We start from the raw sequence: 23,199 nt of genomic DNA, 5'->3' as shown, positions 1-23,199 counted from the left end.
ACTGTTGGTGCCACCAGAGGGATAAACTTGAGTGCCTTACAGGTATGTTTGCAGTCTTGGATCAGTGCTGACATCCCTTGTGCAGACAGATTCTTTGCAAACACATAAGGGCACTAATGTTCTGCATGAACTTTCTGTGAATTAGTTCTTATGTAGGTTATTGGAGGTGAATTGATCACTTATTTTTCCCTGCTGCTATTAAGGATAGACTCCGTATCTGACAGAAAATTGTGTATATGCTTCCTCCAGCCATGATCACTGAGTCAGACCGGGGCTGTTTCATGGCAGCTCTGGAAAATAAGTTTTTATTCTTTCCAAATTACTTCATAAGAAGAGGCATCAGGTTTCTTGTGGCCCTGTAATCATGTAAGGGCTGAGGCAGAAAGCAGAAGTTATGTTTGTCTGATACTCTTGCACCCAGAAACTATTTCTTTTTCCAGAGCATGTGGCTTCTTCATCACAAAGAGAGAGGGGTTCAAGGCAAGCTTTCTTCCTGGAAGCCAGGACAGACCTTTGGCTGTTTATTATGGTGCTTCCTCCCTCCCAGCTGGTGCGGCCACATTTAAATGCGTTGGCTACCACTGTAAATCCCACCCAGGAACTACTCTTGAGCATGGCCCTGCACTTTTCTTCACTCAAAACATGTTTACATGCTGATTTACTGAGATCACAGCAACCACCCCACCCCATCTACACGCTGCCTAGCCAAATTATAATGCTGTGTTCTGGTGGGTTGAACATCTGACATGCTTTAAAATGAAGGGATGTCCAGCCAAGTGGTGGTCAGTGTTGCAGGATGCCCCAGAGAGAGGGTGGGTTTGCATGTCCAGTGCCTCGCCTGGTGTCCCAAGATGGGAGATGCCACACAGCCCCCCTTCCATGGCAATGAGCTGCTCCTCTGATCACTGGCAGCTGGCTGTGCTGGAGGTGAATGGCATCATTTCAGAGGCTTCTCAGGAAGGCTTTTGGCTGGTCTTCTGGGTGCTGCTCCCCTACTGCACTATGAGCTGCCTAGATAGCCCTGCAGCATGTCACTTCCTAGGCAAAGGTCTGGAAGAGCCTCGCTCAGGTGACTTTGGGGCAGAGAGCATTCACAAATGTCTTGCACAGGCTCACCTGCCAGGAACATCCATCTGTCTTTCTTCTGCATCCCCACCAGAGCACTGTGGTCCTTTCTTCCATCTCATGTCCACCGTACAGATCAGAAGCCATTTCATACATTGTGCAGTACTGACCAAAAGACTCTCCCTCTTGTACCAGAGGCATCATGATGTTTCCGTAGCATCAGCAATGACTGAAATCTCAGGGGCTCCAGGGTGAGGCTAAAGCTATTTTTCATTTCAGCATGATAGCCACTGCTGCCCAGGGGTTCCAAAACCCCAGGTGCGAATTGAAAACATCACTCCATCCATTTCAGTAAGAAGTGTTTCATTCTTACCCTGGACTGTGTCAAAATGATGGGCTGACCAAAACATTTGCCTGCAAATTGCTTAGCACCTGTAGCCTTCAGAGACACTCGGAGCAGGTTAACCCTCCTGGGGGGGCTGTCTTTGAAAGAAAATGATATATTGTACTGTTAAAAGAAAGTTATCTGAGGCGTGGGATGAGAAAACTTGTGCGGAAAGAAGGATAAGAAGGAGAGGTCACATGGTGTCTAAGTTGAGGTCCTTTGCCCTACTGTAACGATTCCTCATGCTGGATGTGCCCTCTGTGTGACTATCCATGTCAGAGCCAGTACTCTAGAGATGGGAGAGAGGATTTGTTAACCATGTAAAGGCTAATTTCCTGGACTAGGCAGAGGAAGCCTCTTTGCTCCATCTGTACTGGGCTGAAGACCATGGTTAATCACACTTCGTTACAAGCTGAAGCAAAGCAGCACCAAGGAGTTTGCAACCAGCTGGTTGTCAAAGAGGAGAGGCCATAGAGGGAGGAAGTGTGTTTTGTAAATGTGGGTAAGGAGTATACATTATGAGTGTGCTGGGAATAAAAACAAGCTTGTACCAGTGAATAGCGTGCCTCAAATTTCAGACCAGTTCCTGTGGGCCCACTTAAAGCTTATCCAGTTTTTGAGAAGTCACTGGTTCCGGCAGTATCCCCAGTGTTTAGGAGCAAGGAATATTGCCAGGTCCTCTATAGCCATGTCTCCAGAAATACGATGGAATTATTAAGTGTATTTAGTGTTCCTGTTTATTGTTAGAGGCATGATGTCTCAGCTTGTTTCTTGAGTTGCTTTTTTTCGTGCAGCAGTCATAAATTCAAAAAAGGGAGGAAAAATGGCCAGAGCTCTGCTTTTATGCCGAACAGGGGTTGTTTGAGCCACTTGATCTCGGTCACACCTGGCTGCTGCACTGTCCCTCACTGACCATCTATACAGAGGTCTTATTAGCACCATGCTGATAGATGGGCTGCCTGGGAAGGAAAGCGTGATGAAGCTTTCAGATACCCTCATTAGAATGGCATGGAAAACTTTTGACATTTTTTGTGTCTTTTTCTAATAAAATGAAAACTTTTTGCTTGGTTTTGAGCCAGAATGACAAAACAACTTTTTTTTTATTTACATTTCCCATCTCTGGGGGAGGAGAGCACTCAGCTGAAAACTGGTGTGTTTCAGCCATGGGGAAAATTGCATTCCTACTGTCGCTCCTTTTTTTATTGGAACAAATAGACACATAGTAAAAAACGTGAGCCAGCTTCTTTTTTTTTGCTAATACTTTAAAATAGGGAGCAAAGCCGGCTTCCCCTCATTTTCCTTTACTTCTTTATTCTGTCTTCTCTTTGCCAGTTGGAAACAGAATGCAGAGAGTTACTTTGTCTCTGGAAACAGCTCTTGCAAGGCTTAACTGTGTTTTCAGTGCTTTTTGGAGTTTTTTGGAACCTGCATTTTCTTCCTGAAGTTTGAGGGGGGAGGTCTGAGAATAAATTCATTTTTTCTTCTGTCAATCTTGTTTGTTTGAGGTGAAAAATTGGAAAGAAATATTCACAGGGGAAATTATATTCACAAATTCCCTGCTGACTAATCAATATAAGGGGCACTATACACAACTATGAATAAAAAAGCTAAAACTGCCTGCCCTTTTCCTGTGTTTTCTTCTCCAACACCAGTGTTAGCCTTCCTCTGTCATGAAGAACTGATCCTTCTGAAAGTGCTTTCTTGTTTACATAGCTAGGAGCAGAGGTGGTGGAAGATATATGTCCTTCTCATGACACTGTTCAACTCCAAAGGAAACACAGTTTCTTGGTTCAGGAGAAGAGATCCTTCATTAATGACACTGTAGATGCAGATAATGTTTCTCTAAATCAGTAGCAGAAAGACAAACAGAATCAAAAAGTAACTCTGGGATGAGAGGGCAAGGGAATAGGCTTCATAAGTACTTCAGCTGTGATGATAAAGATCCTTCCTCAACATAAGAAGTTCCCAATGCCACACCATATGTTGCTCTCCTCCTTTTACAGAATAAAGATTGGGTATTAAATGAGATTAATCAATGATTCCTTGGTATGAGTTGCTGCTCTAGAAAAGATTAGGAGAGCATTTCGTTTTCAGTTTGAAAATCAAATGAAAACGTTTCAAACCTTGAAGGAACTTTCCAATGTGGTTTTCATCTGGCTTGGCAGGTTTCTCCTGCTAAACAGAAAGCTGAAAGAAGATAGGAATTAAGAAAGCATGTTGTGACCCGGATGAAAATTCTTCAGCAAAAAGGCAAATGCAGAAGCAAAACTTGTTATGTTATGAAAGCCAAAAACCTCCTATAACCATGTTTGTCTCTCTCATTTCTTCTGCAGGGCCAAATATTTCCAGGGGAAGAAGGTGAATGGAGAATTTGATATCCGAGTGGAACAGGTAAGTGACAACTGAATTTGGCTCAAAGAAATGCGTGTGGACAGGGCTGAGGTCTAGATGACAGAAAAACTGTGGATATATTTCTTCTCTTGAAGAAAGGAACTAATGAGGTTTCTTAAGACATGCCCATTTTACAGAATTGTGGAAGCTAGAAATGAAAATATCTTATTGGACCATCCCTTTGTCCTCCCTACCTTTGCAGAATCAGTTGCTATTTCACCTTAAAATGAAACTCTCTGTTCTGGTGATAGGATTATAATTTCTTCCATTGGAAGCATTGAAATTACCTCACAGCTCTCTGTACATATGCCTGAAGAGGTGCAAAGCCAGTGTGCCACAGTACATGTTGGTGATGTTATGTTCCACGTGTGAGCTATACAAGTCTCCTGGCTTACCCTGATTTAAGCTTAAAACCTTTGTATGGATGGAAGTATATACAGAAGTATGCAAAATAACTACATATGGCAAAATCTTTTAATTTGTTGAAAGCCCACAGGAACAGTTAGGAGGCTCATGACCTGTTTTCTGATGTGCTCTGAAGGACATTTGACAAATTCTCTGTTTCTCTGTTAGCCTTGGCACCAGCCATCCATTTCAATTGAAAACTCTTCATGTTGCGGTCTGTGTTAGTGCGGTGTCTGTTGAAATGAAGTCCCAGAATTGACTGAGACTTTGAATGCTGGTGTCAAAATAGAAATTATTATTAATAATCATATGCATGCGCCTAACTTGAAAGCAAGCATAAGAAGAGTGATATGTGGAGATGAGCTAGGGATCCTGAAGGAGTCGTGTGCATGGTTTATACTCATTAAGGCTATAAAACTGCTCGGATGGATAAAGCAAGCTGGTGATTGTTGTTTGAATGACCTGATATTTTTTGCCTTTACAAAGTTGGTGATTGTGTCTCGTGTGTGTGTGCATGCACATGTGTGCATGTGCGTATAGAATTATTAATGCAGTGGTTTTGAAGACTTTCTCAAGACCTGTTGCCCTTGATAAGGTGTTCCTTCTCTTTTCAAAGGGTTGCTGTTACTTAGGACTATACATGAGCACACGTATTCTGATCAAATGTTGTGTCTGGAACAGAAAAGTTAGCAAGTAATTTTTTTGCAGCTATCGTACCATGAACACTTCATTTTCCTCTTTTTATTGGTATTGCACTTGTCAGTACTGGGTGGTATTAGCAAAGCTATTCTCACTTGCACTTTCTTATCTAAGTCTTTATTTTGCTGGCTGCCTCAGTAAATATCCTTAAAAATAATAGGAAAAAAAAATTAAAATCACACTTCTCACATGGAACCATAGAATCAAATAATAATTCAGATTCACCCTTCAAACCTCTGATCCAACCTGCTCCACCACTCAGAGCAGGGTCAGCTTCAAAGCTAGACCTGATGCTCTTCAAAATGACCTGTTAATTCTTTCCTAAACCTCCAGTCTCTGCCTTTCCCCTCATAGTCCTTCTCTTCAAATGTTATTGCACTTGAGGTCACTATAAAGGAACTATCTTCAAATGGTTGGTGAGTGAAGAAGGGCAGAAGTGGTCTCTTGATCCCTGATGGGTTAAACTGAGTAATGACCCTTGTCATCATCACTATACTAAATGCTTATCGCATTTTCCCAAGGACTCTTTCAAGGGGACTTTTCCAGTCTGTCTCTTGAAATCCTTCATATAGGTTGAATGTCCATGTCTGAGAAAAAGCACCAAATTGCTCCAAGCAAAGACTGTAAGGCTGGTGGGACTCTGCTAGTGAGGGCCATTGGCAAGCCTTCTTTAAATACTCAGCAGAGTGACTGCAGTGTTGCCCCAGGGAATGAAACACACAGTGGGAAGGAAAGTTGAGGAACAATAAACAAGGGTCCTGGCGGCTTCCCCTTGCCCCCTCCCTGCCCCTCAGATCAGGCAGCCAAGCCTCCACATATCGGACAGGGAACTGCTCTTGACTCCCCCAGACCTTGAAAGCAGAAGGGATGACCGCTTTCTCCAGCTGGATCACTGTCTGTCAAGGGAAACACAGAAGCTGCATTGTCATGGGCAGACCTCAAATCTGACCTCAGGCCCCTCTGCATATCGCTGAGGCCAAGAGAAGGGCACTTCTTTCTTCAAACTGGCTTGTTGGCCCCTTCTTTTTTTGCCTATCCACCCTCGGTCAGTATTTCTTAATATTTGATTTTCATCCGTGCTCCTACCCTGGTTACCTGTAGCCTTCCTCGCTTCTTCATTCTCTTCCTCAAGCACAATCCAGGATCCTAAGCTGATGTGGAACAGGTCCCCTGAGGTTGATCACAGGCCCTCTCAATCTGAAAAACAAATGTTTTTCCACAGTATCCTTATGAAAAAAACCAACCAACCAAAAAAAACCCAACAGGGAATAAGTGTGTTTACCAGCCTGGTCCACACCTTTCTCTTTGAGTACACAGCTCACCAGTCTTCTCTACTATAATTGTCTTGTGAAAGGCACACAGATTGTGCCACAGTGCCCAAGCCCTAACCTGGCTGTTCAGTTCTGAATAAACTCTGCATCAGATCAAGGTTTGACTCTCAGGCACTTCTTGAGCTGCTTGGTCTGCTCAGAGTTCTTCTAGTTTTTCAGTTTTCCATTTGATCCTGCTTCACATAACCACACATTATTGACTTAGCCAGAAATACAGTTTGCTTTAGGATTTTTTTTATATTTTATAGGGAAAAACACTTTTGATCTGAAAAGCTAAATAACAAAAACTTTTGAATGGCAGAAAGCACTGAAAGGAAATACCCAAGTGTTAAATACTCTTGAAAAACCACATTGGGAAAAAGCAACTGCACTATTTTTTCTGACCGTGCTAATTTTTTTGCCATTCTTCTAGGATGCTCTGTAGTTTGTTTAAACTGAAGGAAGAGTTTGCCGTCTTGTTTTTTCTCTTCCTCTTGCATCTCCATCCCTATTACATCTTAATTCTTTCTTAGCAAGCCATTTCTGCAATCTTTTGGGGGAAGCAGAGTGGGATAGTAGGCTAGTAGGTGATATTTTTTTTAAGTCATGATATCACTTATTTGTAATGGAGCAGGAGCGCTGAAAGCAGCGCTGTCTCTCCCTCTCTCAGCAGCGGGAAGTCAGTTATCTAATCTAGTTATACACCCCTACCAGCTCTCTGAGCTGCCTCTCCCCCTTCATTCCCCGTCATCCGAGGAATGCAAGACGTATGTGATCATGCTGTCTCGCTCTGTCTATCCCCCACACCCAACACTGTGGAAGGCATTGGCTGATTTCAGCTGAATTGGAGAAACAGGCAGAAGTTTCAAGATACTAAATTTCTACAAGAAGTGAATTCAGTTCGTATTAGACACCAGACAATGCGCAGGGAAGAGATGTTAAATGCCATTCTGCTGCTCTGTTGGCTGCTTCTTTAAGTCTCAGCTTGTATGAAGATTGGTCTTATGGACTCTCAAAGAAGGTTTTCTGGTTCTTTAGCACAGAAATTAATTGCATGACCTCGATACCGCCCCCAGGCCCTTTTTTTTCATTTGGGTCCATTAGCACTAGCAAGAGACAAGATGCTGTGGGCATGCCCTGGTGCCAGTGAATAGGAAAGAGAGTTGTCAGGGACACTATGGTGGATACACCCTCTCCAGCCTCTGCTGTCTTCTGTCATTCATTAAAATGAATGTGAGGCCTGACTTTGTTCCCACCTTTGTTTCTTCTCTAAAGAACCCAAAACTTACTTATGTTGTAGGGACTGTAGGACTTACTATTGCCCACCCCTGACTAAAACCCAGGCATGGAATGTCTTCTCCCTGCTGGCTGTGAGGGAAGAGGTGTGGGGCTGAGTGAGGGCTGGGGTGGTGGGAAGCAAGTGCAAGTGCTCTCCTGAATTCTTTGGAGGCAGTTTGGTTTACATTTTGATTATTTGGATATTTTTCCACTACAAGTCCATCTGTAGCAATGATAGCCATTCCACAGGACTGAATGAAACACTGATCAAAAAGTGAAAATCTATTTGACCTATTCCCACTAAAACTGTGAGGATTTAACTTTTACTCAGTGTGGGTAAACCCTAAGCTTTAAGGAGCAGCTGAGTCTAAAAGTATTATCACTATTTTATGCTAAAAATAAGGTTCTTAGATTTTGATCCATGTTGTTGCTTTCACTTGCCTTGTGAGTTCCAGCTTTCAGACTGCAGTGCATGCATCTCCAATCCTTGGGTGTTAGGCATGTCCCATGCACAAGGAGGATGCCGCATTGCTGGGAATCCTCAGCACACCCAGGTACAAGCAGAAGAGGACAGGAGAACCAGGGCTGAACCCAGACAACTACAGATCCATTGGACAGACCATGACACTGTGGGCAGTGGCCAGATGAGTTGGAGACTTGCCACCTGTCTGGGAGAGATGCCCACAAAGCAGGAGATGTGCATGGTCACTAGGATGGCCATGGAGGCTTATGAGAGAAGGCTGAAAGAGCTGAGTTTGTTTATCCTTCCAAAACAGGGGCTAAAGGAGAAATGGCTGGTTTTAATAAATGCACTGGTTTAAGAAAAGGATTCATAACGTGTTGCCTGCAGTAGCAAGGGATTGGAACCTATGGCTCTGGTGGGCTTTTCCAGTCTTGTGCCCTGTCTTGACCAACAAGATCCCAGAAGGGAGAAAAAGAGAATACAGACCTAGCAGGCAAGAGCAAGCAGCACTTCTTAGAGAGAGTCTTCCACCTTCAGGATACCTTTCCTTCAGATAATTCCCAAAGGAATTTTAATGTATTCAGAGACATATTTCCTGGCATTGGCTAATTGATGGTGGAGGGGGGATGAAAAGGATGAAGGGAGAGTGATGAAGCCAAAAGGTTCATCTATATTTTTATTCCTGTTGTTTGTCCACCCGTCTCCTTCCCACCATTTCCTGCTGTGACGAGGTGGGTCCGTCTGTCCTTCTGACATGCATTCTTCTTGCACAGCTCATTCACTTGTTCCCTCTGCCTGGTTTATTTTCAGGGAATTATTATTCATTGAACTCCCATGTACACGCTTCTGGAAAAGTCTTGTGGTATAGACTATGACTCCATTGGCAGCATTGTCAGGAAAAAGTTGTACTTGGCGCTCACAGAAGATAATTGTAATACAAATCATGAATTCCAGCTCCATTGTACTTCCCGTCCTCAAGAGGTATTTTCATGTGCAACATAAAGTGGTCCTTTCAAAATATAGAGTCTGATAGGCCTGTGTGTGATGAGAGGAAAATTAGCCTCTCATCAAATAACTGCATAATTTTTATTCATTATACATTTAGAGTGTTTTTTTTTTTCCAACTGAAAGCCAGAAAGCAGTTCAAGAACAGCAACAGCAGTTCTCATAGCTTTGCCGCATACAAACATTCAGAAACCATGAATAAAGGGACCTGGAGAAATAGCAAGAATGACTTAAAAACCATGACTTTCTTAAATAAATAGTATTTTCAATTTTTTTATTTCCATTAGATTTTGGGGGCTTACAGAGCTCATGTTTTTGAGCAATTTCCTGGGATCAAAAAGTTTAGAAATGTGCTTTTGCTAAAGTTCCAATTTTCAGTCAGTCACATAACTGCTGAGAAGAAGATTTTAGAGACAATTCCAAATGTCACCAGAGCTGATGCACCAAAAGGCACTCATGCGGGTCAAGGCATAGGGACCTTTAGTGTCAGTGCTGTCTGTAGGCTAGGAGCATGCATCCTAGCTTCAAGATTTGTGAAGAGCAGTTGTGGAAGCTCCCCTTGGAGCCACACAGCAGCATACCCCTGCCAGCTGGACTCTCTCCACCCTTTTCTCCCAGAGAGCAATCCCAGTGCTGGGGGCAGGTGGGGAGAAAGGTGCCTCCCCAAGGGAAATTGTTTCAGGAAAGAGACATGGGGATTCAGGGTGTGTAATCTCTAATTCTTCATGCATTAGCATACCAAGCATGCACAGCCCCAGCCCTCCCCCTCTTCACATCCCTACAGTCTGTTCACCCTTCTGTCTGTGCAGGATTTAGGGATTGCTTACTTCCCCACTGAAATGCTTGTAATGGTTGTAGTGAAATATGCTGTTACAGGAATGCAGTGTGGTGTCTGCCAAAGTCTTTCTTTCCTTATATATATTGGAAGATCCACTAAAAACTAAAGCATAAAATCCACTGAGGAATGTATGTGATTTGATTAGACGGTAGTAATTTCTCATCCTAAGTGCCTAAGCCATGACACGGACCAGCCTGTTATTCTGACTGCATTTTGGGTCATGGGGCAGAGGGAGAAAAACAGACGTTTAGTGATAATCACTGAGGAGTTTCAGGAGCAAGACTGGGAGAGTGGAGAGCCTTGGTCAGAGCTGGTCAGAGTAATGGCCAAACTTGTGCTTAGGATCCTGATGTGGGTACTCTGCATTGCCATATGGAAAGCTGTGTGCTGTAGTGGTAGCTCAGTGCTGTGATTTATGTGACGGAACAACCCCCGAGAAGCCAGTGTCTGTGTTGTAGCGTATGGTGTGTTGCGCTGATGAAAGTGCAAGGGTTCCCTGGCAGCGCTGAAACCCCCTCTGCTAATTTTGTGTATGTGTGGTATATGTGCAAATGGGACTATATATGCAAATATTCACACAAAGGTCTAGTATAACCTTGTGTCTCCTTTTAAACACTAACCAACCTGAGTAGCTTTTACTTAGGTGATGCACAGATGTGGGCTTAGCAAGTATCTTCCTTACTACCTATAGACATCGATGAGTCTCCCCCTTATGCATCAATCAATGACGGGGAACTGGAGACAAGTCAGTGGCCTAAACAAGGATTACAGCAATGCAAGGATTACAGCAGATCTCAGCCAGAACACCAGTTTAAAAATAGTCATGTTGCTGCACATACGAGAAATCCATACTGAAACATGTAAACAGTAGTATTATATGCAAGGCGAGTGGCCTTACATCTGCTCAACAATGGTCAGGTCTCTGCTGAAGGATCATGGTGAGTCCAGACCATTACAACTCAAGGAAGTTGTGGACCTCTCAGAGAGAATCCCAGTGACAGCAGCAACAGTGATCACTGTGGTGAAAAACATCACTTAAAAGAAAATTTTACAAGAATGGGGTTGGTTTTGTCTAGGGGAAAAAAGGAAGAAGGAAGGATAAGTCTTCAAATAGTAAGTCTTCAGGTTCTGCAGGAGGAAGTAAGGGATAAAAGATTAGTGTCTTAAAAAGGAGAGAGACTTAGGTTGGACATTGGGAAAACTTTCCAAGATTGTTAAGGTACCAATTGCCCAAGGAGTTTCCTCATCTGTGGAAGATACAAGAAGGTTATGTAGTATGTGCACACAACACCAGAGGTAGAGCTGATCCTGCCTTAGGAAAGAGAGACAGATTATGTGATGTCTTGAAGTCCTTCCAACACAACTTTCTGTTATTCTATGAAAAATGCTTAAAATCTACCTTGATCATGTACTTCTCGTGAATCATTAATAGGTACGGCTACCAAGCTAGGCATGTCTACTATTGCATGATTTAAAATTACAAAAACCTCCTTGTTTTATTATCAGCAAACAGAAACAGAAACTAAAATAGGTCACCAAAAAGATCTCCAGGACCTAGAGAACACTGATGGGAGAAACTGAGAGTAGCTTAACATTTAGTCCGAATAATCTTGACAGATTTATGAATCTGAATACCTGAAATAGGCATTTTTAACAGAACTGTCCTCAAAGTATCTCTGCGCATCCTCTCAGATCTGGGCCTCACAGAGGTATGAAATATTTCTACTCCCACAGTCTGTATTATGTTATTCTTCAAGATGAATTGTGTCACGTTTGTCACACGTGGTTCGCTCTTACCCTAAATGTTTTTCCAGCCACTGGCACCATTGCAAAGCAAGTATAAAACACCATCAGGCTAATGCAATTGATGAGTCCTAATGCAAATGACTCTGCAAGGCCATGGTGAGCTGGGGTCTTCTGTTTTATGCATAGTTACCTGTCACTCTATCTGCATGTGCTGCTTTCAAAGACCTTTTTGTCTGCAAGGTAAACTCAGGCTGGAGATGATCTCAGACTTGAAATCCCAGCCAAGGGAAGTCATCAGGCTACAAAACCCACAAAGTTAAAAATACAGGGAGCACTGGAAAATCAACAGGAAACAATTTCTGCTGACTGAAGTTTCTTCCAAACGCCAGCTAGCAGCGGCTTGTCAGATGGGACAAAGCAGTTACATGAAAGCAGAAGTGGTCCTTAACTTGGTCCATTAAAGCAGGAATGAATGCCAGGAAAAGATTAGGATTGTCACTCAGCTGTGATAGTATATCTGGATGTTTTAGGGGCAAGGTAGCTGAGTCCTCCAAGCCTCTCTTCATTCCTCCTTCTTTGCCAGGGTGCCTTGGACAATGGTTGCCAAAGGGGATTTCTCCCTTTCTTCTGGTTCTTGACATAAGCAGGCTTGAAATTGGTCCTGGCAGTTTGGTATGAAGTATTTACCAGCTCAAGGGATTCCCAGGCCTGTTTGGATGTCAGATGTCTGAACACAGCTTTGTTTGGTCTGTCTGCCTCAGGGCAACGCCTGTCAGACCGACTTACTTACTTTGTGAGTGCCAGCCATCAAATTAAGATTGTCCATTTTCACCCCCAGCAAAGCAAGGTGTTAAGCTCTTTAGTACAAAACCATTTTGGAAAAAATTACAGAAGAAAAGCATAAAGAACATGTAAATACAGAGTAAAACTTCCCTCTCTTGCTCTCGTGTTCACATCAGACGATGTATCCCTCAGCTGCAGAAGCTGAAGGTCCAGCTCAGTAACATCCTGCTTTCAGAGTGGGGCATCTCTAAGACATATGCACAGAGGTAGGAAAACCATCCTTTCATCTCCTCATTCCATAGAGCCTCTCAAGCTCACATGGAAGCTTGTCTTGACCCACTGGGGAGCTCAGTAATGGTACCCAGAGCATCTGCTCTTGCTGAATTTGTTCAGGGTGGACTCTCCACTCCCTACATCTATTGAGATTTTTTCGATGTATAAATGCGGGTGCCTTTTAGAGGTACATATTTTCTTATCTCATCTCTGATCCAATATGATCACTGCTGAAGTATGGCTGTGGCCAAGGCAGCACTCATAAAAAAGCCCAGTCAGTCACCTGAACCACTGCCATTTTGTGTGTGTATGTATGTGTTTGAAGTAAGATTTATTTCTTGGCAACAGGAATTTTCCCCCTCCTTTCATTGTAATTGGGAGTTATAATGATGTAAGATCATGTAAGGGTGTTGCTTTGAGAAGTTTACACAGGGCCGCAGACATGAAACCTTATTACATCACCAGGTCACCAGTCCACGGTCATTGCATTAAAATTATGTGGATTTTTAAAAAAAGAAGTTGGAAGTGATTTTTTCATTTGTTGTCTGGCCTCTGAGCCTTTACAGGTGCACTCGTTCTCCATTGGCAAGCTTTTTCCATGTGTTCATTAGGACAAAATACGCTTTTTTTTCATTTGGGGTTGGGTTTTTTTTCTGTATAAAAGTTGTTTCTGGCACTATGTTTTGGTTCCATCTAGAAAAAGTATCAGAAGAACACTAAATAGTACAAAGATGTAAATAAAATCATAAGCATTAGCAACACCATCTGAGTGCTCTGATATTAGGTTAAAAGATGATTTTACTGCTGCCCAGTCTCCATCATAAGAAGTCTGGAAGAAATGACTTAACAGGAAGGGAAAAAAATGCTTTTCAAAGGGAGAAGGTTAAATTTTTTAACTCAAAGAATGAAACCTGATTGTTTATGTTTATATACACAGGCACCAATTTAATACAGGATTCTGAATTTGTATAGGTATGTTTGCATGGTGCTGGGAAGGGAGAACTTACATGGGCACAATAATAAGCTATTCTAGTTTAAGGTCTACTCATTTGCTCATAAAGACCAGAGTTAAGATTTGGAGCCCAAGACGAGCACTGATCAGCTAATCCTGCCATCCTCCTCCTACTGAGAGTGGCCTGAGACCACCGAGTCCTGCTGGCATTCCTGTCGGAGGGGCAGCAGAGCCAGCGGCTGTGGGGGAGGATTATCACACCTCTCGCCCAGTTAATCGCCCTGATTTGTGTCTTAACCTTCACTGACACCCACTGCAGTCATAATCGCCCCCGTGCACATTGCCTTTTGCTCCCCGTAGCTTAAATATTCCTTGCCAACCTTTCCAGCCTTGTAAGTCACACCTCTTTTAAAATAAAAAGTGTTTTAATAATTGAGCAGTACTGTTAATAACCTACCCAGCTTTGCTAACTCTTTAATAGTTAAAATCTTAATAAGTAAACCGCATCAGGTGGGTTTCTCTGCTTATCACCTTCGTGCAGCATAATGAGGCTTTTTAGCTATTAAGGGAGGTTTAAATCTTTTGTATTAGGTTTATAGCCGGCCAGTGGTACAACAGCCAACTCAGACATAATTCTAAATAGATGTTTCCAAGTGGAAACTTGGAATTTGCATTCAAATGACCTTACCTCTTTTTATTATTATTATTCTTTCCTGTATGCGTTTTTCAGCTTGTTCATTCTTAATTCCTTCAGTACTTATTACTGCAATAAGCCTAATCCTGTATACTTGTACACCCCAAGTGTGGGAGCTGTAAATACTTCTACAGTCTCTCCAGGGCAAGTCAGCTGTAACTGGATCTCCCATTGCCTCACAGAAGAAGAAAAAAGAAAAAGACAAAAAAAAAAAAAGCAAAGGCACATTCCAGCCAAAGACAATTCCATGTCTGGGTCCACGTGTTTATGTCTCTGCTGCCCTTGAGTAATGCTCTGTCCTTTTTCTTTGCTCCAGGCTGAGTTCTCCGAGCTGAACCTGGCTGCTTACGTCACAGGTGGCTGCATGGTGGACATGCAGGTCATGAGGAATGGCACCAAGGTGGTAAGGTAAGGAGCACCAGTTTTCTTGAAAATCGGGCTTTCTGGAGCAATGTCGGGCAAGCAGGATGACCTCAGGGGTCTAACTGGTATCTGGACTAGGGCAGCACAGCCCCAATGACTTCAAGGTTTCCTGAAAGCAGTGGAAAGACTGACCTGACTCTGGTGGTTTTGTATCAGGTCTCAGTTGCACATTATGCCATACAGTCATTGTTTCCAGTCTAGACCCTTCACGCAACCACAAATACATACTTTTCAGGTTCTTTTAGCCTCAGGCCTCCCAGTAAAATGGACAATGGATCTTCCTTTCCCTTGATTTTTTTTCTCACAGAATCATAGAATGGTTAGAGTTGGAAGGGGTCTTAAAGATCATGTAGTTCCAACCCTCCTGCCATGGGCAGGGACACCTCCACCAGACCAGGTTGCTCAAAGTCCAATCCAGCCTGGCCTTGAACACTTCCAGGGATCGGGCATCCACAACTTCTCTGGGCAAGCTCTTCCAGTGTCTCACCACCCTCCTTCTGTGTCAATGAACCTTCATTGTAAATAGTGCCTTGCTTTCATTAGCTTCTCTCTATTAGGTCCTGATCCCAGTAGATCTACCCTTGTAATAGCCACATCATCCTGATCCTTGCAGCCTGATTTTCACCTGCAATATCACCTTTTTTTGCCAGAGATTCCCAGTGCTCCAGCCTTGCCCTGTAGTATAGCTGAGAGGTAATACTATATCTCCTTCTGATGGGGATTTCTGTCCCTACTAGCAATTGCTTCATAATTGCAGTCATTGCAAGCAGACTCTTTTCTTGAGCAATGATTCCCCAGTCACACACCCAACTCACTTGCCAAAAGCATTGCTCTCCTTCTTTCTGACACCAGAATGCCTACAATTTGCAGTTAATGTTTGATGCATTCTTATTGGTGCTATATAAAGAGCAGTGTACGTTGTCACATCTGTGTATGACAGCAAAATGCCTCTGTTTATGTAGCCCTAATATTACCTTTCATCATTTTATTCCCAAGTCTAAATCTTTATGAGTTTCTGTCATTATAACTTCTAACTCTACATTTCATCTTTGGTACAATAGCTTTTCTTTGTTCGTGTTGAGATCTCATTGTTACTCCCAAACCATTTTTCTAGCCTCCTTACTTCTTTCTGGACAATTCTTTTGCCCTTTTTAGTGTATACAGCATGTCTCAGTTTAATATTGTTCATACATTTAATCAATGCTTTTGTCTGTTTGCTTCTAGTTCAGAAATAGACATAGGGACACATAATATAGCATGCAGAGATATTTTTGAAAGGGATTATTAGAACAGCTGAAAAACAGTGATTCTGAGCATGCTTTCCTCAGTTTAATTTCTCAAGATGTCATTTCCAGTCCAAACAGTGCAAAGCAACACTTGTCACTGTCAATTAGCTATGACTGTGGTCCATCAATTTATTTCAGGTCTCGACAGCTCTTAGTACGTTCACAAATCTCCATTCATTCTTTGGTACAATTTCACAAGCCTCTGCTAAAAACTTTTAAGGTTGAGTCTGTTACATCCATTTGCTTTCTCTCATCCCACAAATGTCTGTTTCTCAGTGAAACAAAGCGTATCTCCTGTGAACCAGCCACTGGAGCATCCATCAGACAGTGTGCCGTGCTAATGCGCTCTTGTGTTCACTTGCTCACGATGCTGGAAGGTTTCCCAAGAACCATTTCCTAGGTTGATCACATCTTCATTTTCCTTCCCCTGCCATTCCTCCCAAAGCCATTCATACATCTGGCAGAAAGATCTTGAGCTATTAAACTGAAACTGAAGACAAAATTTATTTCACAAGAGTGTCTGGGGCATGGTGTTCATGTTTCTGCTCGCAGTTAATACACAGGTATCGCAGCTAGGCTTTTTGCGTGGATATTTATATATGAAAATGCATGTTTTTATGAATGGCATTCATTCAGGCTTTTTGTTTTCATCTATGCATGTTTAAGGACACATGCATTTGTGTGGTGGGAAGTGAATTTAGCAAATGCGTACTTGTCTGGATACCCAATTTATATGGCCTGTGTTGTCCATGGTTTATTATAGTCCTTACAGACACTGGCCATTTGTTTACAGCCTGTGCTGATGTGTCCCTGTCCTGCCCAGCTCAGCAAGTTTAAGAGCTCAGACCAGCCAGCTTCCACAGTTACTCCTACTAATACTTTAGAAGTTACAGAAATAAAAAACCCTTCTTCACTTTAGAAGGCGAATTACGGAGCATACTGCTCCTGAGCTGTGTGGAGGCCCCTCAGCCCACCTACGTGGGTGCAACTTGCTTCCCACTCCCTCCCTCCCCCCATCTCACTCATGTGGTCCTGCCTGGCCACAGACTCCCCTCGGGGTGCCCAGCATCTGCCACCTTTGACTCATGTGTATACCAACCCTGCTGCTGCTGACATCTTTTTTCCATCACTTATTAGGCCTCTGTTAATTATTGAGCGAAATATTTAGTCACAAGCCAGAATGTTTCTAGATGGTGAGATATACTCCTCATGGTTTTTGCATACTCCTTGCAAAGTCCTTGGAAATCCTACTGACAAGTTATAGGAAGGAAATATGACAGCATCTTGCTAACAGGCACATTTGGGATTCCCCCTTGCTGGAGCCCTGTCTTCTTCACACTCCTTTTCAAAGCGAAGGCAACAGAGTGTGGCAGTTTGGTTGAAAGACAATGAATATGCCACAGACCAGTGGATTTTAAATCAATGAAATAATGGATGTTTGTAAAGACAGCACCACCACCAATATTAATAACAACAACAACAAAGCAACCAGTGGGCTATTCTCTCCAGTTTGAAATTATGTTAACTGATACACTATCTAACAATTTATTTGCCTATTAAATTCTGCCATTTTGCTGCAGTTCTCCTAGTTCTCTCTTTAAACTGGGGACATCCTATTGCACATTTAAATCAAAGCTCTTTGCTGATCCCTTGATCCTTTCTGACATCTTGGAGTTAAGGCATTCTTTCAGACCCTGTGCCAACTGATTTGAACTGCACCAGGAAAGAATTGTGGTTCTTTTACCTGGAAGACAAATGCCCTAATAAGAAGGTATAACAGTCCTTGAAGCTCTGCACTTACCACTTGCCTCAGGCAAATTTAAAAAAGAAAGGGAGCTTTAGAAGCATTAAGGTCAATTAAAGAGAGCAAGGAACTGGAAATACACAGACCTCCATGACTCGTAGTCTGTGTATCTTGAAACAAGTATCTACAAGTAAGTTAGCAAACAACATAACTGAAGCCAGGCGTTACTTTGCTTGCCTGATCTTTAAAACAAGTGTGGCTCCCAGAATTTAATTTTTCAGTAACAAAATTCTGGGTCTCCACCTCCTCTTTTTTAGCTACAACGTTCTGCACATCTGTATGATGGGGTGAGCGATTTTATAGTCTCAGCGAAATGTGCCACTTGAGAGAGACTATCATCTAACAAATCTAAAAAACTGCATGTGTTTTTTCTGTGCCCATTCCACCATGGTATACGATGTCCCCGTCAGCCCATTCAGCACATTTTCTTCAGAGAAAGAAGAAAAAAAGCTGGCCACGAAGTATCTTGTGCAGACTCTAGCAAGCACTTTCCTATTCCAGTGCCCTGTGACACGTGTCTTGACTGAGGACGGTGCAGGGGGATGATCTGGGCACTAGGAGCAGCTTTGGGCTCAGTCACGGCTGGGAACCTCCCACACATTGGTCCTTGTTACCCCAGCACTTCTTTGGCTAAAATTGGCACTGGAGCTTCCCCAGTGAAAAGCTAAATATGGGAAGGAGGAGGTGGCACTTGTTAATACCAAAGGATCCCTTACCAACTTAGGCATAGCAACCCCTTCAACAGAGAGATGGAGTCATTTCTGGGTGCGATGGCTGAACTACTAGGCAGTGCAAAAAAACCAAGAGTGGGCTGATGCCTGCTTTTGAAACATTTTGATGGATTCTTCATCCCCCTTCCAGTGCATCCACGACTTCCTTTTGCAGAGGTCTACACACACATAGACAGTGTGAACTGTCTGGAGTCTAATTTACCTTAGAAAGCTCTTGAGATGTCTCACCTCTACTAGGGTTAGATGTAAGGAATGGGATTTCCATTTTCACTTGTCTTCATTTCTCTGAAGGGCCCTTCATACCAATGTTTCCACAGTGCAAAGACGCCGTCAGTGCTGGCACTGCACCCATTCTGAGGTGCATTTATGCTTCAGGATATTATAAAAGTGTCTTAGTATAAATGATAATTTGGGCTGTCTCTGCTTCTGACAACACTTAGACTCCCAAACTATGATCTCAGCCTCTGCATTAGATTAAATGCAGTCCTGTATTTGCCTTTTGGGCTTTACAAGCCTTCAGCTATTAATTCCAGTAGATGTGGGAATAAGGCAGGGATATGTTGAAAATCTGGACAGCTTTCTTACATGCAGAATACTAATGTCTTTGGGAGCATTTCAGACTTTTAAGGATATAAATTAATCATGCACCAGACTGCTCTCATCTCCTGTCTCCCTGTGGAGCTGGCTTTTTTGCCATTGGGGCTGATCATCCAAGGGAGAAAGTGCATTTTTGTGTGTCTGCATGGGACCTACCACAGTGGTGACCATACCACTTACAGTGTGCTGTGCAGACTCACTGTAATACCACAGTACAGCCAACGGCTGATGGGGATGAGGAGATGCCTAGGGTCTGAAATGGGGAGGACCCTGAGTGAAGCAATGGCCCTGGCAAGTGGTGACAAAACTGACAGCAAACTGGAGAGGAGCTGAGCGCTGTGGACAAAGCCTTGCTATGGGGAATGACCTTTGCCGTGGAGTGGTGTTTAGTCCTTGCCTGAATTCGGCTGGTCTGTGTAAGAAGGTGCATGTCTCACCCTGCTCGCCCTGGATGATATGCCCTTGTCACTCGCAGCTGTAGTGGGGTCAGTCAATGCTCCAATTCCTCCCTACAAGCCCATTCATTCCTTTAATTAACACTGACTTTTCCGTTCTTTCCAGCTGATTCAGTGCTTCTACTATGCTCTGCACTCTGATAACGGGATGGTAGCTTGTTGAACCACCATCCCAAACAGACCAGGACCCAAAAGTGCTTTTTTCCCAAGGCATATTTTTGTGCTGCAAGCTGCAGTACAATCACAGCACGAGGAACCAAATGCTTTTACATGAGAGGAGTAGGGAAGAAACTGGCCAGCCCAGCAGCAGGTGTTTCCCTGCTATTCAGAGCTTGCAGACCCCAAGAGGCCTGTACTCTGGCTGAAAAAGATCTGCCTGCTCCAGGATGCAAGAGTCTTTCAAGTCCAATGAGGACACTGTCCTCTGCCCACCGCACCCTTTCCTGTCCCAGCAGGTTCACCCACCCCACAGGGCCATTGACATGCTGCTCACGGAATGAGGTATGTGCATTTTCTAACGTACAGAGGTCCTGCTTTCCCACCGCACAGTAGCTGCACATTGCTAGGAGATGGATATTTTCTTGTCTCTTAAGGACTATTAATTCACAAGAGTTGGTGGTTTCTTACAGTTCTTCTACAGGGATACTATCCAGGAAGGTCAGGGGAGTAGCTACTGTCCTTGGACATTGATGTAGGATGTATTGGTAGGCAGTAAGTCACTTCTCAGCTTCTTGTCTTCCAGGAAGGGTGTATCAAAGAGGAACACTAGGTTCTGTCTAGTCCCTGTCTTTTTTAATTTAACTCTTGATCTAATTGAGGTCTTTTTTAGAATGTATTTTTCTATTTTTTTGTTGTTCTGAAACCAAAATTCTGAGAATTTCTGCAAAAATGCAAAAACTGTTTGGGAAAGTTTCTAGAAACCTAAACCAGATGGAAAAACATGTTCTCCCAAGATTCACAGAATGTGCCACATGATATAGTACAATATGTGCTATATATTTAACACTGAGCAACATTTGGGCAATATTTCTGTATTGATGGCATGGCAATTTGTAAATGTAATGGAGAAGTGTGTGTAACTGTGTAAGCTTTTGAAAGTGCACTTTAGACAAAACGTGCCAAATGACCGCTTCCCTTACTGCAATATCCTGCAGAGACAATAGGCTGGGACAAGGTGTCAAACAGGGTGGACCCTGACAAGCTGCATTTACACATGAAGCCATTTAATACCTCCAGTAAGCATCTATAAACCAAGAAATTATTTCCACATGGGGGATGATTTACCACCATCTTTCACTAGTATCTCCCCCGTCTTCACCTGCCTATCCCTGTCCTCTTTTCTTTCTTTTTTGTTTTTATTTTTTGAGCAGGAGGTAAAAAAGAGAAGTTGGGGTGTAGTTATTTATGTATTTATTCTCAGTTGCTTCCACCTCAGCTCCTGCTGCTAAACAGCTGCTTGGAGGCCTACTTCTCCCTTTGGGGTTTACTGATCTCCCAGATGAATAATGTCCCCCTTCACCTCCCCAGCAGCTGGCGCCCGGCCGACGTGCAGGCAGGATGCTGACAGTTATTGGGAAAACATTTGGCGTGCAGGCAGCTGCCAGAAAGCAAAAGTCACTCTGAGCAGACCAGGGTGTGGAGCATCTCAGAGACTAAACTACTCCCTGGCCCTTTTCTCATTTACAGTAATTCTTTCCAATAAGAAATGTGCTGCCAGGGCCTAGAGCACTCATTAATTAGTTAATCCTGGACTGAATGCAAAACGCAAGAATGATTAAGGGCTGTTGTAGATTGTTTCAGTCTTGATCGGCTTTTTTTTTTTTTCCAATCCTGCCTTAATGCGTCTCCTTTCTCCGTGGGTTTTTACTGAGGCTGCTTCCAGGGAATGGCAAACAGACAAGTGAAGGGCCAAATCCTGCTGCACTTGCACTATATTGGTCAAGGTGGATCTTCATTAACGAGTGCAAGGACAGAGTGCAGCCTCAACAAGCTCATGGGTGGCAACAAGTTGGAGGGTGGGGAGCAATAGAAATGCCAGAGGACAGAGCTGCCATTCAGAGGCACCTCAACAACTGGGGAAATGGACCAACAGGAACCTCATGGAGTTCAATAAGGACAATCACAAAGTTTTGCGGTGAAGGAGGAATAGCCCCAATACTGCTGGGGGGGGGCAGCTGGAGAGGAAACAACTCTGCACAAAAAGGCATGGATGTCCTGTGTGCCCTTGTGGGGAAGAAGCCCTATGACTCACTGGGCCGTATTAGCAAGTGTGTAGCTAATGAGATGCTATTCACACCTGGAGTGCTGTGTCCAGCTGTGAACTCCCCAGTACAAAAAAAGGTATTGACAAACTGGAACAAGCGGAGTGAAAGGCCACCGAGCTCATTGAACTGGACTAAAGACATCCAAGGAGAGACTGAGAGGTAGCTTTGTTCAGTCTGTAAGAGGAGGCTGAGGGAGATCCATCTACAGCCATCAGGCAACTAAAAGAAGGGCATAGAGAAAATGAAGCCAGACTGTTGTTGAAGATGTGCAGTGAAAGGAAAATTAAAAACAGGAGGTGAAATTCTAATTGTATAGAAATTTTTAAAAACTTAAAAAATACTGGAAGAAGTGCCCAGAGAGGTAAAGGGATCTTCATCCTTGGGAATATTCAAACTTTGGCTGGACAAGACCCTGATCAACTTAATATCACTTTAAAGTTAGCTCTGCAATGAGCAAGGTGTTGGGCCAGATGATTTCCAAAAATCCTCTGTGCCCTAAATTACTCTACAACTTTAATCTGTGATGTTGGAAAGTGTTTGGATCACCTTCTGTAAAAGCTTTGAGTCACAAGCATTTTGAAGGCAAACTGCTGTTGGCAGGTGTGGTTGTTACTACTTTAGTCATCATCTGGGTCTACATGCTTTTCCTTGTCAAGGTTGATCAGTTTACAAGTAAAATTTTAGGCAGACTTAGGAAACTGCCACAGTACAGTTCAGAAAGTGTGTGACGTGATTTTATGGCTCGTTGACCGTTGGTCTGTGGCTGAGAAGCAAATCAGAGTATCTTCCATGGTGTCCTTGTCTGCATATAGTAGTATTAGTCCTACTGCAACTGTGACTCCTGGTTCCTGTTGCTTTTTCTACACTGATCTCCTCCATACCCCATGTTTTTTCCCCAGCCATTCTCTATTATAATGTCCCAAAAGACCCCCTGCTCCTCTCCTCCAGCCTGGTAAAGCAAGGTCATTCTTTATTTTATGTTGCTTTCTTGTTTCTCTAAAACCAGCTCTGTGTTGCCTTATCCATATAAGTAATCACGTTCATTCTTGCTTTGAATAACTTCAGCTGGGTCTACTTCTTTTTATGGAAAATATGACATGAGATTTTGACTGAAATGGGATTTTTTTTCTTAGCAAATTCCCATTTTGCTATGACATCCAACCTAATATTAAATCTAACATTGTGATAGATGAAAATGTCACAGATTTCATATTATGTTTCAGTAATGTAATAATGATACTATTAACACCCAAGTAAAGCACAAAAATAACTTGTTCCTATTTGTAGATGCCATTTTCTATGAGCCCTCAAACACCTGAGGCACTGCATAGTTGAAAGGATTATTGCACTTC

At 43.0% G+C, this 23,199-nt stretch overlaps 1 protein-coding gene across 3 annotated transcripts in view; it reads left to right on the top strand.

Annotated features, from left to right (window-relative positions):
* The window catches only part of SYN3 (synapsin III), a 199,132-nt gene that overhangs the window by 30,924 nt on the left and 145,009 nt on the right, over window positions 1–23,199 (top strand). For all 3 annotated transcript variants that reach the window (XM_014963577.1, XM_014963576.1, XM_014963575.1), the window contains 2 exons: window positions 3,784–3,841; window positions 14,604–14,695. In XM_014963577.1, coding sequence (XP_014819063.1) covers window positions 3,784–3,841; window positions 14,604–14,695 — 150 coding nt within the window. The remainder of the gene's footprint in view (window positions 1–3,783; window positions 3,842–14,603; window positions 14,696–23,199) is intronic.

Source organism: Calidris pugnax, unplaced genomic scaffold, assembly GCF_001431845.1.
Source record: "Calidris pugnax isolate Ruff unplaced genomic scaffold, ASM143184v1 scaffold44, whole genome shotgun sequence".
NCBI lineage: Eukaryota > Metazoa > Chordata > Aves > Charadriiformes > Scolopacidae > Calidris > Calidris pugnax.
Note: the sequence above shows the minus strand (reverse complement) of the source record. Positions and strands in the feature narration are given on the sequence as shown.